The sequence below is a fragment of the Pseudophryne corroboree genome, chromosome 2, assembly GCF_028390025.1.
Source record: "Pseudophryne corroboree isolate aPseCor3 chromosome 2, aPseCor3.hap2, whole genome shotgun sequence".
In the NCBI taxonomy this organism is placed as follows: domain Eukaryota; kingdom Metazoa; phylum Chordata; class Amphibia; order Anura; family Myobatrachidae; genus Pseudophryne; species Pseudophryne corroboree.
Window position 1 is genome coordinate 397451231 of NC_086445.1, and position 13196 is coordinate 397464426.

The window sequence follows — 13196 nt, forward strand, 5'->3', positions numbered from 1 at the left end:
GTACCCTTCGTCCTATGTACACAGGACATCATGAAAACAATCCGAAACCGGAAAACTGCTTAAACAGAGGGAAAGCTTCTGGATACACAAACTCAGTACGGTGGCACCAAGGGGCCTCAATGAGGCCAATCCTCTTAACATTTTTCTTTAAAGTTCAACCCTTTTCCGGTTTCGGATTGTTTTCATGATGTCCTGTGTACATAGGACGAAGGGTACTTTGGCATGATGATCACATAATGTGTAGTTCTGAACCTGTGTTCATATTTATTAATTTATTTTTCATTATTGTTTTTTTATTATTTCTGTTGTGCAGTTCAGCATGTTTTCCTATGTATAGCAAATAGGGAATATAAGTGCATTCACATATGTGTTTTGTGTATGTTTGTATGTTTCCCGGAGCTATCCCAGGTCCTTGACTTGTCATGAGGACCTATAGAGTTAATGATCTCACCACCCCCCTTGCTTTTGTCTATTTATTATTAATACTATTTTCTGTCATATTATTATATTAGTGTTGTATCCAATATGTCCCATTGGCAAGATGTGTGTTGGTCTCTATATACAGGGTGAGTGAGATCATTGGCTCTTGGGCTCTCCTATTATCTAACTGTTGTCAGAATTGTGCACATGACGTTTTCTGGTGATTGACAGCCTCACATTCCATTTGTATGCCCAGTGTAGGTAATGATGTCACTTCCGGTAAAGCGGATCTTAGTCATGATCCACACGTTCTTTAAATGTTACGTGTGGGCTTTGTAGCTGAGTTTTAGACCTTGGTGAATGTTGCTTACTGTTAGTACATCCCATTTAGTCACATACATTAATATAACCACGATTTGGTTCGTATGTGAGCCGAGTAGCGGCACTTCCGCCCAGTGGAACGCATGGACTTCCTTCCGGTGGAACGTGGAAGCCGCGTCTCCGGCTTTTGCCTGAGTAACCATAGATTTCCCTCATGTTTAACTTGCTTATTGTAGCGAAACCTACCCAGCTTGATCCCTAGGCTATATAGTGCTTGTTCAGCAGGTCTGGTTTTTATTTTTAAGTATTGGTTTCCCTACAGCGTGGTTCAGTATTTATTAATTACCTTAAGTGGTACTTCCTGTGGTTGACTCTTAAATAGCTGTCAGCTGAGGCTGAACAACATGCAGCTATCATTTGGCTCTGGACACTTGTACTGTGAGTACGATACCCCTGCAGCTATCCTCTGACATATGATTACGGTTGGTGGTCATTTTTCCTTTGCCTTTAAATTGCAGATCTAGTGTTGGAAATATGCATTGAGCCTTTAGCTGCCATCCGTTGTTTTAATAAACTATCAGGTATGATTCTCATTGGGTGGCCTCAGGTGTTAGTTTTACACTATCCAGTGGCTTGGGAGTTTATCTAATGGGCCATATGTTTTTATCTTTATTATTATAGCATCTTCTATGTGTTGAAGAAGCAATTTATTACATCAGTATGACCTAGTGTGTTGTCCAGGTAATTATTTGTTGAGATGAAGTACATACTCTGTGTGAGGTGAAACTTGAGGGTGGAGGCGTCTTTAAATCACACATGGATAGAGTTTCTTGATTCTATTAGAGCACGGTTATGCTGCTCGGTGACAGTCTTTAGGGCCTGGGAGGCACTGGTGGTGTTGGTGTTGATAATCTGGTTTTTTATACATATTGATTTTAATTGTTTCCGATTGTTTAGGTGTTTTAAGTGCCTGTCTTGATAAAGGTCCTTATATGGACCGAAACGTCGATGAAAAACGGCATCAACATTTATTTATTTATTAACAGTTTCTTATATAGCGCAGCATATTCCGTTGCGCTTTACAATTAGAACAACAGTAATAGAACAAAACTGGGTAAAAACAGACAGACAGAGGTAGGAAGGCCCTGCTCGCAAGCTTACAATCTATAGGGAAATAGGCATAGATACACAAGGATAGATGCTACCTATTGCATAATGGTCCACCAGATTGCTAGGTTCTTAATGGGTTGTATGATGATACCCCACAAAGTTAACCAAGTGTCAGGAGGGTGTGAGACTAAAGAAAGACAAGATATGTGATGTTATGAATACTCTACAGAGGATGTAATTAGATAGGGAAGCACTGAAGGTTATGTGGGTGGGTCTGGAATTTGATAGACTTGTCTGAAGAGGTGAGTTTTCAGGGAACATTTAAAGGTTTGGAGACTAGAGGCGTGTCTAGAGGCGTGGGCGGGCATTCCACAGAGTGGGTGAAGCCCGGATAAAGTCCTGTAATTTTGAGTGTGAACAAGTAATGCGTGTGGATGAGAGACGTAGATATTGTGCAGAGCGGAGAGGTTGGGTAGGGAGATATTTTGAGATGAGTGAAGAGATGTATGTTGGTGCAGTTTGGTTAATAGCCTTGTATGTGAGTAAAAGTATTTTATATTTAATACGGTAGAATACCGGTAACCAATGGAGGGACTGACAGAGCAGATCTGCAGACGATGAACGTCTGGCAAGGAAGATTAGCCTCGCAGCTGCATTCAAAATGGATTGTAGTGGTGAGAGCCTATGTTTGGGAAGACCGGTCAGGAGACTATTACAATAATCAATGCGGGAGATAATGAGAGCATGGATTAGAGTTTTTGCTGTGTCTTGTGTAAGATAAGGGCGTATTTTGGATATGTTTCTTAGATGTATGTAACATGATCTTGAGACAGATTGAATGTGGGTAACAAAGGACAGTTCAGAGTCAAGAATGACACCTAGGCAGCGAGCTTGTGGGGTAGGGGTGATTGCAGAGTTCTCAACAGTGATAGAGATATCAGGTTGGAAACTACTATTGGCCGGTGGAAATATAATTAATTCTGTTTTGGAAATATTAAGTTTGAGGTGGCGAGATGTCATCCAAGATGAAATTGCAGAAAGGCATTCAGTGACACGGCCCAATACAGATGGTGACAAATCAGGGGAGGATAGGTAGTTTTGAGTATCATCCGCATACAGATGGTACTGAAATCCGAAAGAGTTGATTAGTTTGCCAAGAGATGTGGTATAGATAGAGAAAAGCAGAGGACCTAGGACTAAGCCTTGCGGTACTCCAACTGAGAGAGGTAGAATCAGAGAAACGAACACTGAAGGAGCGATTAGATAGGTAGGATGAGAACCAAGAAAGGGCTGTGTCCTGAATACCTAGGGATTGTAGTGTTTGTATGAGAAGAGAGTGGTCAACAGTGTCAAAAGCAGCAGAGAGATCAAGGAGAATAAGTAGAGAGTAATGTCCTTTAGATTTAGCAGTGACCAAATCATTCACTACCTTAGTCAGTGCTGTCTCTGTGGAGTGTTGGGCACGAAATCCTGACTGAAGTGGGTCCAGTAGGCTGTGTGAGTTAAGAAAGTGTGTGAGGCGAGTGTAGGCAAGTCTCTCCAGTAGCTTGGAGGGGCATGGGAGCTGAGAGATGGGACGGTAGTTAGAGAGAGAGTTCGGGTCAGAGTTTTGTTTTTTCAGAATGGGAGTAATCACTGCATGCCTGTATAGAGAAGGAAAGATACCAGTAGACAGGGAGAGATTACAGATTTTCGTTAAGGTTGGGATGAGCACAGTAGACAGAGCTTTACTAATTTGTGAGGGTATAGAGTCAAGGGGAGAGGTATTAGAGTAGGCAGATGAAAAGAGTGCAGAAACTTCATCTTCATTTGTAGGATCAAAGGAAGAGAAGGTGTTAGAGGGTTCAGGCAGGGAATGGAGCAGGTCACTTGCTGTGGAAGAGCATACCATTTCATTTCGGATCTTGTCAATCTTGTCCTTGAAATAGGAAGCAAGTCGCTTGGGGTTAGAGGCTTGAGCAGAGATGAGAGATTGAAAATATGTTTGTTTGGCAGTGTCCAGAGCAGTACGATAAGAGTGGTAGGTGGTCTTATATGTGAGAAAGTCACTTGAACTACGAGATTTACGCCACTGGCGTTCAACTTTTCGTGAGAGTTTTTGTAAGTGTCTAGTGTATTTAGAGTGCCACGGTTGACATCTAAGTCTACGTGGAGTGTGATGGGTAGCTGGAGCCACTTCATCAAGTGCTGTTACTAGAGTTTGGTTAAGGTGTGACACAGCAGTCTCTGGAGAGGTGAATGTAGAAATTGGTGAAAGCAGTGGTTGCAGAGAGGTAGATAGTTGTTGAAAATTAATAGCGTTAATATTTCTGCGGGTAAGAGGTGTCCTTGTAGACTTTAGGGACATGGAGTTTGAACCTGATTAAAATAAATTGAACCTACAAGTGATTTCAGAGACTGATTTCTGGGCGTGAGTGCACCTTCCACCTAGGTGGTAGTTGCGGTGTGTATATATATATATATATATATTATATAGATATATATAGATATATATAGATATATATAGATATATATAGATATATATATAGATAGATATATATATATATATATATATATATATATATATATATATATATATATATATAGATATATATGGTCGAAAATAGAAACGGGGGCGCTCAGATATCACGGTGTACTACCAATAATAAATAATATAATATGAAATCAAGTGTATATAGTACGTGACACTTCCTCTAGAGTAAGAGTGGCTGCAACCTTAAGCAATAAATATGTGCTTGGAAAACACATAAACAAGATTTTCAGAAAGTGAAGAAAAGGGCGCCTACTAGTGTCTAGTAAAATCATAGAGCTGGTGTGATTGAGAACAGGATACTACTTATCTGGCATAAACAGACTTTAGCTTCAGTCATAGGACCAGTACAGGTACATGAAAAAAAGATGAACAAAATAACATAGCGCGTACTGTTTTCACGCAATCACAATCTACAGATCATATAAACCAATTGTGTGTTAAAAAACTTTCTGGGTAAAGGTAAATCCCAAAATTTAAAATCCACAGCCAGGGATTTTGTTTTAAAAGTTTTTCACAGTAATAAAACACACATACAACATAAAGGTAGAAGTATAAGATATACAGTTTTCAATCCATAGATCAAATGAACCAATTATGTGTTTAAATTTATGTGTAGGCAAATCCCTAAAATTTCACCATGATGAAGTCTAATTAAGGACGAAACGCGTTGGGACCGATGCACCTGAACTTCCCTTATGGGCAGATAAGCTGTTTTTATACTTATTTTTTGTACGTTTGAAATTTTACTATTTTATCTTGGATGCTTACGAAAAATCTGATGTATCCCATTCCTAATATGGACAGATAAGCTTGTCATTCAATTTTATCTTGTACGCTCGCATTACTTCTACCTTTTATGTTTTATGTGTTGTATTAAATTTTGTGAAAAACTTTTAAAAAATCCCTGGCTGTGGATTTCAAATTTTTGGGATTTGCCTATACCCAGAAAGTTTTTTAAACACATAATTGGTTCATTTGATCTATGGATTGAAAACTGTATATCTTATACTTCTACCTTTATGTTGTATGTGTGTTTTATTACTGTGAAAAACTTTTAAAACAAAATCCCTGGCTGTGGATTTTAAATTTTGGGATTTACCTTTACCCAGAAAGTTTTTTAACACACAATTGGTTTATATGATCTGTAGATTGTGATTGCGTGAAAACAGTACGCGCTATGTTATTTTGTTCATCTTTTTTTCATGTACCTGTACTGGTCCTATGACTGAAGCTAAAGTCTGTTTATGCCAGATAAGTAGTATCCTGTTCTCAATCACACCAGCTCTATAATTTTACTAGACACTAGTAGGCGCCCTTTTCTTCACTTTCTGAGAATATAGATATATATATATATATATATATATATATATATATATATATATATATATATATATAGATATATAGATATATATAGAATGGGGGAATATGGGTACCGGCGACTGGTGTTGTTTAAAATACATGCACTATAAAATACGATTTATGAGCCAAAAGATATAAAATTAACAAACAAGCCGTTTAATATAATAATGGAATAAAATACAGAATATTTGGTTTAAAAGCATATAAAATCTCAATAAAAAGGTAAGGGATTTGGACTTAGCTTTTTAAAAGGCTGGGGGGGTCACTGCAGGGCACCCAACGCGTTTCGTCTCAATCAGACTTCTTCAAAGGGTTGGCTGACACCTTTAAATAGGTACGTGTGTGTTTTTAATCAACAATTGGTTTTTTAATCAACATCATATCCTTTACTGAATTTTTATCCCACAAGTGGCGCAGTATCATTTTCTGTTACACATACACATATATATATATATATATATATATATATATATATAAAAATATTAAAAAAAAGACAGCATCTTTTATATACATATTATTTTGTGTATATATATATATATATATATATATATATATATATATATATATATATATATACACACACACATACACACACATACATATACATATACTAGGGTCAATAACATGGTATCCTTATCTAGGGTTTCAATCTCCGCTGATAAGGTATCTGTCTACGCTGCTACAGCGCTATAAACCCATGCCGACACAATCGCCGGTCTGAGTAGTGTACCAGAATGTGTGTAAATGGACTTCAAAGTACTTTTATTGCAAGCTATCTGCAGGATCCCTGAGGATGGCTGTTAAGTCAGCGCTACCTTTTGGGTAAACGTGACAAAGCTTTGTCCACCCTTGGGGAAGATTCCCATCGTATCCTGGCCCTAGTAGGAAAAGGATACTCCCTGGGAATTCTTTTTGAGAAGCTGCAGCTTCTTGTCTGGAGATTCCCGCTCTTTTTCTTCATGAGAGGAGGGAAATTTACCTCAGCTTTCTTCCCCTTAAACATGTGCACCCTCGTGTCAGGGACAGATGAGTCATCAGTGATATGCAAAACATCTTTTATTACAATAATCATATATTGAATACTTTTCTGCCAGTTTTGGCTGTACTTTGCATTATCGTAGTCGACACTGGAGTCAGACTCCGTGTCGGTATCAGTGTCTATTATCTTGGATAGTGAGCGTTGTGAGACTCTGCGACATAGGGACAGACATGTGTAGATTCACTGTCTGTTCTCTAATCTTTTGTGCAATAAATTTACCTCAGCACTTTATTTCACATATCCAATCAGGTGTCGGCGTTGTCGACGGAGACACCACTTACACACATTTGCTCCATCTCCTCCTTAGGAGAGCCTTTTACCTCATACATGTCGACACACACGTACCGACATACCACACACTCAGGGAACCCTCTTATCTGAAGACAGTTCCCCCACAAGGCCCTTTGGAGAGACAGAGAGAGAGTATGCCAGCACACACCCCAGCGCTATATGACCCAGGAAAAAACACAGCAATTTAATGTTTACCCAGTAGCGCTGTTATTATCTGCGCCGAATTATGTGCCCCCCTCTTCTTTAAAACCCTCTCTTCTGCCGTGGTATAAGCAGGGGAGAGTCCGGGGAGCTTCCTCTCAGCGGTGCTGTGGAGAAAAACATGGCGCTGGTGAGTGCTGAGGGAGAAGCCCCGCCCCCTCGACGGCGGGCTTCTGTCCCGCTAAAAGTGTAAAATTGGCGGGGGCTCCTGCATATATACAGTGTCCAGCTGTATATATGCTCCTTTTGCCAAATAAGAGGTTTATATTGCTGCCCAGGGCGCCCCCCCCTGCGCCCTGTACCCTTACAGTGACCGGAGTATGTGAGGTGTGTGGGAGCAATGGCGCACAGCTGCAGTGCTGTGCGTTACCTCAGTGAAGATCATGAAGTCTTCTGCCGCCTCTGAAGTCTTCTTTTCTTCTCATACTCACCCGGCTTCTATCTTCCGGCTCTGCGAGGGGGACGGCGGCGCGGCTCTGGGATCGGACGGTGAGGGTGAGATCCTGCGTACCAATCCCTCTGGAGCTAATGGTGTCCAGTAGCCTAAGAAGCAGGACCTAGCTTCAGAGAGTAGGGCTGCTTCTCTCCCCTCAGTCCCACGATGCAGGGAGTCTGTTGCCAGCAGAACTCCCTGAAAATAAAAAAACTAACAAAATACTTTCTATCAGCAAACTCAGGAGAGCTCACTGAAAAGCACCCAGCTCGTTTGGGCACAGTATCAAACTGAGGTCTGGAGGAGGGGCAGAGGGAGGAGCCAGTGCACACCAGGAACTAAATTCTTTCTTAAAGTGCCCATGTCTCCTGCGGAGCCAGTCTATCCCCATGGTCCTTACGGAGTCCCCAGCATCCTCTAGGACGTTAGAGAAATAGGGCAAACACTGCACAACACTTCATTGAATGTATTACCACATATAGAGGCCAAACACAGTCTCCTGTATAGAATCCTTGGAAAAAGATGCCACAGTCCAGGGGGTGTATATAGCACTTGTACAGATGGTATAGTCCACATGGAGTGAATAAAGAACCTTCAAAGCTTGATTTTGGACGATTGAAGTCCTATTGAAAGCATGGTCTCTTGTTCCACTCTCGGACACCAACAAGTTCCCCGTTTGAAGCGTGCTGGACTTCTAGGCGTATTCCAGGATCTAGATGTATATTTGTAGTGGTGGCCTCTGCAAACCGATGTGTTTCGCTGTGTCAACAGCTTTATCAAGGTGTGTGTGTGTCCATTGTGAAATTGCCCTTTATAAAGGCTGTGCTGATTGCCCATTGTTAGCAGCTGTACTTAATTAACTAACTAACATGAAATATCATGAAAAATAAAACTATATCCAGTTTAATATGCTTAATAAGAGGAGACAAGTGTATATGTGCCCAGAAAACATTTTTGTTTATTATTACTTATATCCAGTATATGTAATAGTTAAAACATTTCCTGGGTTAGTATTGTGATCATGTGATCGCGTGTGTATGCTTCCTGTGTTTGGAACGCAAACTGGACTCTAATAGGTCACCAAAATCAAGGACGTCGATCACGTGACGCTGTTTGCGTACACGTGACCGGCTTTGATCCTCGTGAGAACCACAAAGATCACGTCGAGGTCACGGTCACATGACCGGACCCGCGTGTGTGACGCGACTCTCGGAACTAGGTCACGCTTTTTCCAAGGATTCTATACAGGAGACTGTGTTTGGCCTCTATATGTGGTAATACATTCAATGAAGTGTTGTGCTGTGTTTGCCCTATTTTATACATTTTAACATCCATATATACATATATTTTTTAATTTATTGTTGCTGCAACTAAATGTTAATTTTTGCTTAAATAAAAAGCTATATTGTCTATATCCAGTTTATAGCGCTGTATATTCCTTCCCTAATTACCACACAAATTACCTGTTTTTGTTGCTGAGCCTTCTTTAAAGCTTCCAGACGCTTTTCTTTCAGATGTTCCATTTCATCTTCGTCCATCTTATCTAGCTTATCTAGCTGTGCATCCAGCTGCTCCTCCATCAGTTTGGTAGTCTGTAATAACTGACTCTCCATCACTTTAGAAAACATCTCCGCGGAAGCGTCTGCTGCCATTGTTTTTCAAGTTCTGAAGTTTAAGGGCGAGAATATGTACAACATTATGGTTTCTTTAAAAAACAAACATAATAATTACATTTTGCATGAACTTTTATGCTTTCACAAAGTTACTAAGCTTTTTTCAGATACATGCAAGCAGTACTATTTGATTGGAAAAATAGGTTCAGGAATTATGGGTCTGGGGGTGGAGCTATTAGAAAAGTTATAGATAGAGGTTATAGATAGAGATGATAGATAGACAGACAGATAGTTTTTAGAAAAGAAGGCACTCAAACTGGACTTTAAAATAAAACTTCTCTTATGGAAAATACATAAGAAGGTGGGGGGTATGTGGACAGAGATTAGAGATGGGGGGATATTTTGAAGTGGAGGTTTGGAAGAAAGTGAAGCAGGTTGCAGAGGGAGGAGACAGATCAGCAGAACAGACAAACATGGATATTCAATTTGGCCCGAAGAGACATCGGGAATAAAAAACCCCAATGTTTCTTTGGGTGCTGCGGTCGGGCTATTTGATTAGCTCAGCCGATAAAACGTACTGTTACACCTGTAAACACAGGTACAGTGAAACCTGTGTGTTTTTGGGTGAAATGGCCCCGTTTTCGGGTGAAAACTGGGCTGTTATCTGGGATTTTAGCAGGTGAAACAAAATCTCTGATAAGCAGCGGCACGTGCCGGCTTATCGGGGCTAATTAGATAGCCCCCGTCGGCGACATATATCACCCGACTTGCTGTCGGGGTAACTGAATATCGACCAATGTCGGTGATAAGCAGCATTAAGGATAAATTGAAGTGGGTAGAGGTAGGAAACAGATACGCCAAAGAGGAGGTTACAGTAGTCTAAAATGGGCCTGATGAAGTGTGATTGAGCATTTTGGTGACAGAGGTAAGGAAAGGCTGGATTCTTGACATTCATCTTATTTCTGTACAATGTCTAAGTTCCTAAATGTCCTAGTCTTCCCAAGGTAAGTACTTTTAGTATAGATACATCTCAACGATTTTGTTGCAATAATTCACACTCATATTGCATGACCATAAATCAGTCTACAGCAGTGCAATCTGGTTCACTACAATCAACATTATTGACGGGCTCTGGGAGGAATTCAATTGTTATCTTCACGGACGCCACTATATGGCATCCGACAACAGCAATTCAATTGTTCTGTGGTTCAAGTGCTCATTAGCCACAGATGATGTTTTGTTTCTTGCAGTCTCCTGAGGTGGTGTGTACAAACTCGGCACTTTGAGCTTCCAAACAATAGTTTGGATGCCCAAAGCAGGACTTTAGACTGGTTTAGCCATTTTACGTGGCTAAACCTGTGTGTTTGGGCCTGATATGTGAAACATGCATGGATGCCCAAACACAACTTAATACTGACAATTGTTTGGGAGTCTAAACACACTCGTTTAAACTTGTAAAGTCCAGATAACAATAAGATTGTAAGAAGAGTGTAAAATAAATAAGCTTAGGACTTTATAGTTGGCCTATGTTGAAAATCAGCGACATTACTGGTGACATATAATAAAAACCTGGGAGGGTTCCTGGAAATTAGGGTCAGTTGACTGTTATAACAGTTACAGAATAAAGGTGGGCAGACAATGAGATAATGTCTGTCAGACTGACATGCATTAATAATACAAACTGAAACTATGAGATAAATTATCACAGCCATACTGTTCAGTCTCAGCTGATTATCGTGTGATTGGGACGATAATTGAACAGTATATATGCCCAGCATTTGCAGGAAGAATGTTTTTACTAGGCGTTGTTTTACGGAGAGACCAAAGGAAAGAAAGGTAAACTTTATGGTCTCATCAAACCATATGGTTACAAAGAAGTCAGTGTCTCTAATTTTAAAATGATGGGAGTACTGATACCCTGTACTATGTCATTATGTGTATTTTACTAGTAGTTGTAATGTAATGTATGTGTACAGGCCTACTGCTAGTTAAGTTCAATGGTGTAGGCTGTGCAAAGCCGTTTGGCTGTGCATTTACTATCTAAGCGAGCATTGTATCAAAGCGTGATGAAATTGCCACATAACAGCAGCGTTCTATCAGCGTTAATTTATCGTCAGCCGATATCGATTGTGAATTGACGTTTCTTCTCTTCTTGTCACCTACAGGTAATTACAATTGACTACAACCACCAACATATTCTGCTACACTATATGTGTATATGCAAAGCTAATTCTGCTAGGTAATTACAATTGACTACAACCACCAACATATTCTGCTAGGTAATTACAATTGACTACAACCACCAACATATTCTGCTGCACTATGTGTGTATATGCAAAGCTAATTCTGCTAGGTAATTACAATTGACTACAACCACCAACATTTTCTGCTGCACTATATGTGTATATGCAAAGCTAATTCTGCTAGGTAATTACAATTGACTACAACCACCAACATATTCTGCTGCACTATATGTGTATATGCAAAGCTAATTCTGCTAGGTATGAATGATATAGACCCAGTTTAATGTTTGTGGAATGCATGGTTGTTTTTGTAAGGTAATTTACTGCTTGGCATTTGAGGGGGTGGGGTGTGGCTACAGATTTAAATTATTGGTTTCACTTGTAGTAGTCCTCTAGTTAAGTTCAATGGTGTAGGCTGTGCAAAGCCGTTTGGCTGTACATTTACTATCTAAGCGTGCACTGTATCAAAGCGTGATAAAATTGCCACATAGCAGCGTTCTATCAGCGTTCAATCGAAGTGAAAAAGGAAAACAGAAGGACACCAATCTAACAAAACAAAGAAAACTGAAGAACTAATAACAAATGTAAGTCACTTCTCAGATCACTCACCTCCTGATTGTTCCATCTGATTAAATAGCACGGAACTACCTTACTTGGACAATTCAAAAACCATCCATTTCACCTACAAATGCTTGTATCTGTATTATTGTAATTTTGTTTTTTAAGCACAGCTGCACCAATGCAATTTTACCTGCAAACACTTAAAACATCTAACATAATTACCATCGCTTCTTAAACCTCTCACAATCCTTTCATTTCTTACACTCCAGATACATTTCTGCACCCACTTTATCTACGCTTTTGACTCATTTCATACGGAATCTACACCCATTAAGCCTACACTGCTTTTCTCACCTGCATTTCTGCAATTCTTCTGCTCGGATTCCCTTACACTCTCCTCTCCTACTTCCACTTTCCCTCAACCTATTTACCTACTTAACACTATGTCAAGGCTTTCTAATACTCCCCACATCACTCAGTGTCTACCTAATAATGTATCTTTATCCTTCCCCCCTAGTCTCCTACACCTCCTCCTCTCTCCCCTCCATCCGTTTCCTTCCCCCTCCTTTCCTGTTACCCCACTTTCATTCACCTCTGCCCCATGGTCCTACTACCCCACAACTCAGCCCTGCTTCCTCTCTCCCTTCCCTGTCACCTCCCCACACCCCCATCCACATCACACTGACCTCCCTCCCTGCCCACCTCCTGCAGTTTCCCCTCCTAGCTCAAGCACCCGCACCATTACCACTCTCTCATCATCCCTGCCCTCAAAGTTAATCTCACCTCATCGCTACAGCAACCCTGATAATCTCATTCACATCTCTCCCACAAACTCATACCCCCTATCCTGTGCCCTCTGGAATGCCAGATCTGTTTGTAACAAACTGGTCCCCACTCATTACCTTATTTCCAACTCCCTACACATACTAGCCATTACTGAAACTTGGATTACGCCCTCTGACACTACTTCTCCTGCTGCTCTCTCGGCTGGGGGCCTCACATTCACACACACCTCCCGACCTGGGGGTGGTGTTGGGGTCCTTTTACCTTCAAGTTACTCCTACCAACTCAT

General features: G+C 40.5%; 1 protein-coding gene across 1 annotated transcript in view; it reads right to left on the reverse strand.

Annotated features, from left to right (window-relative positions):
• TXNDC9 (thioredoxin domain containing 9) overlaps positions 1-13196 on the reverse strand; it is an 88261-nt gene that overhangs the window by 64072 nt on the left and 10993 nt on the right. Inside the window, exon 2 of the mRNA XM_063953371.1 lies at positions 9171-9372. Coding sequence (XP_063809441.1) covers positions 9171-9359 — 189 coding nt within the window. The 5' untranslated portion in view covers positions 9360-9372. The remainder of the gene's footprint in view (positions 1-9170; positions 9373-13196) is intronic.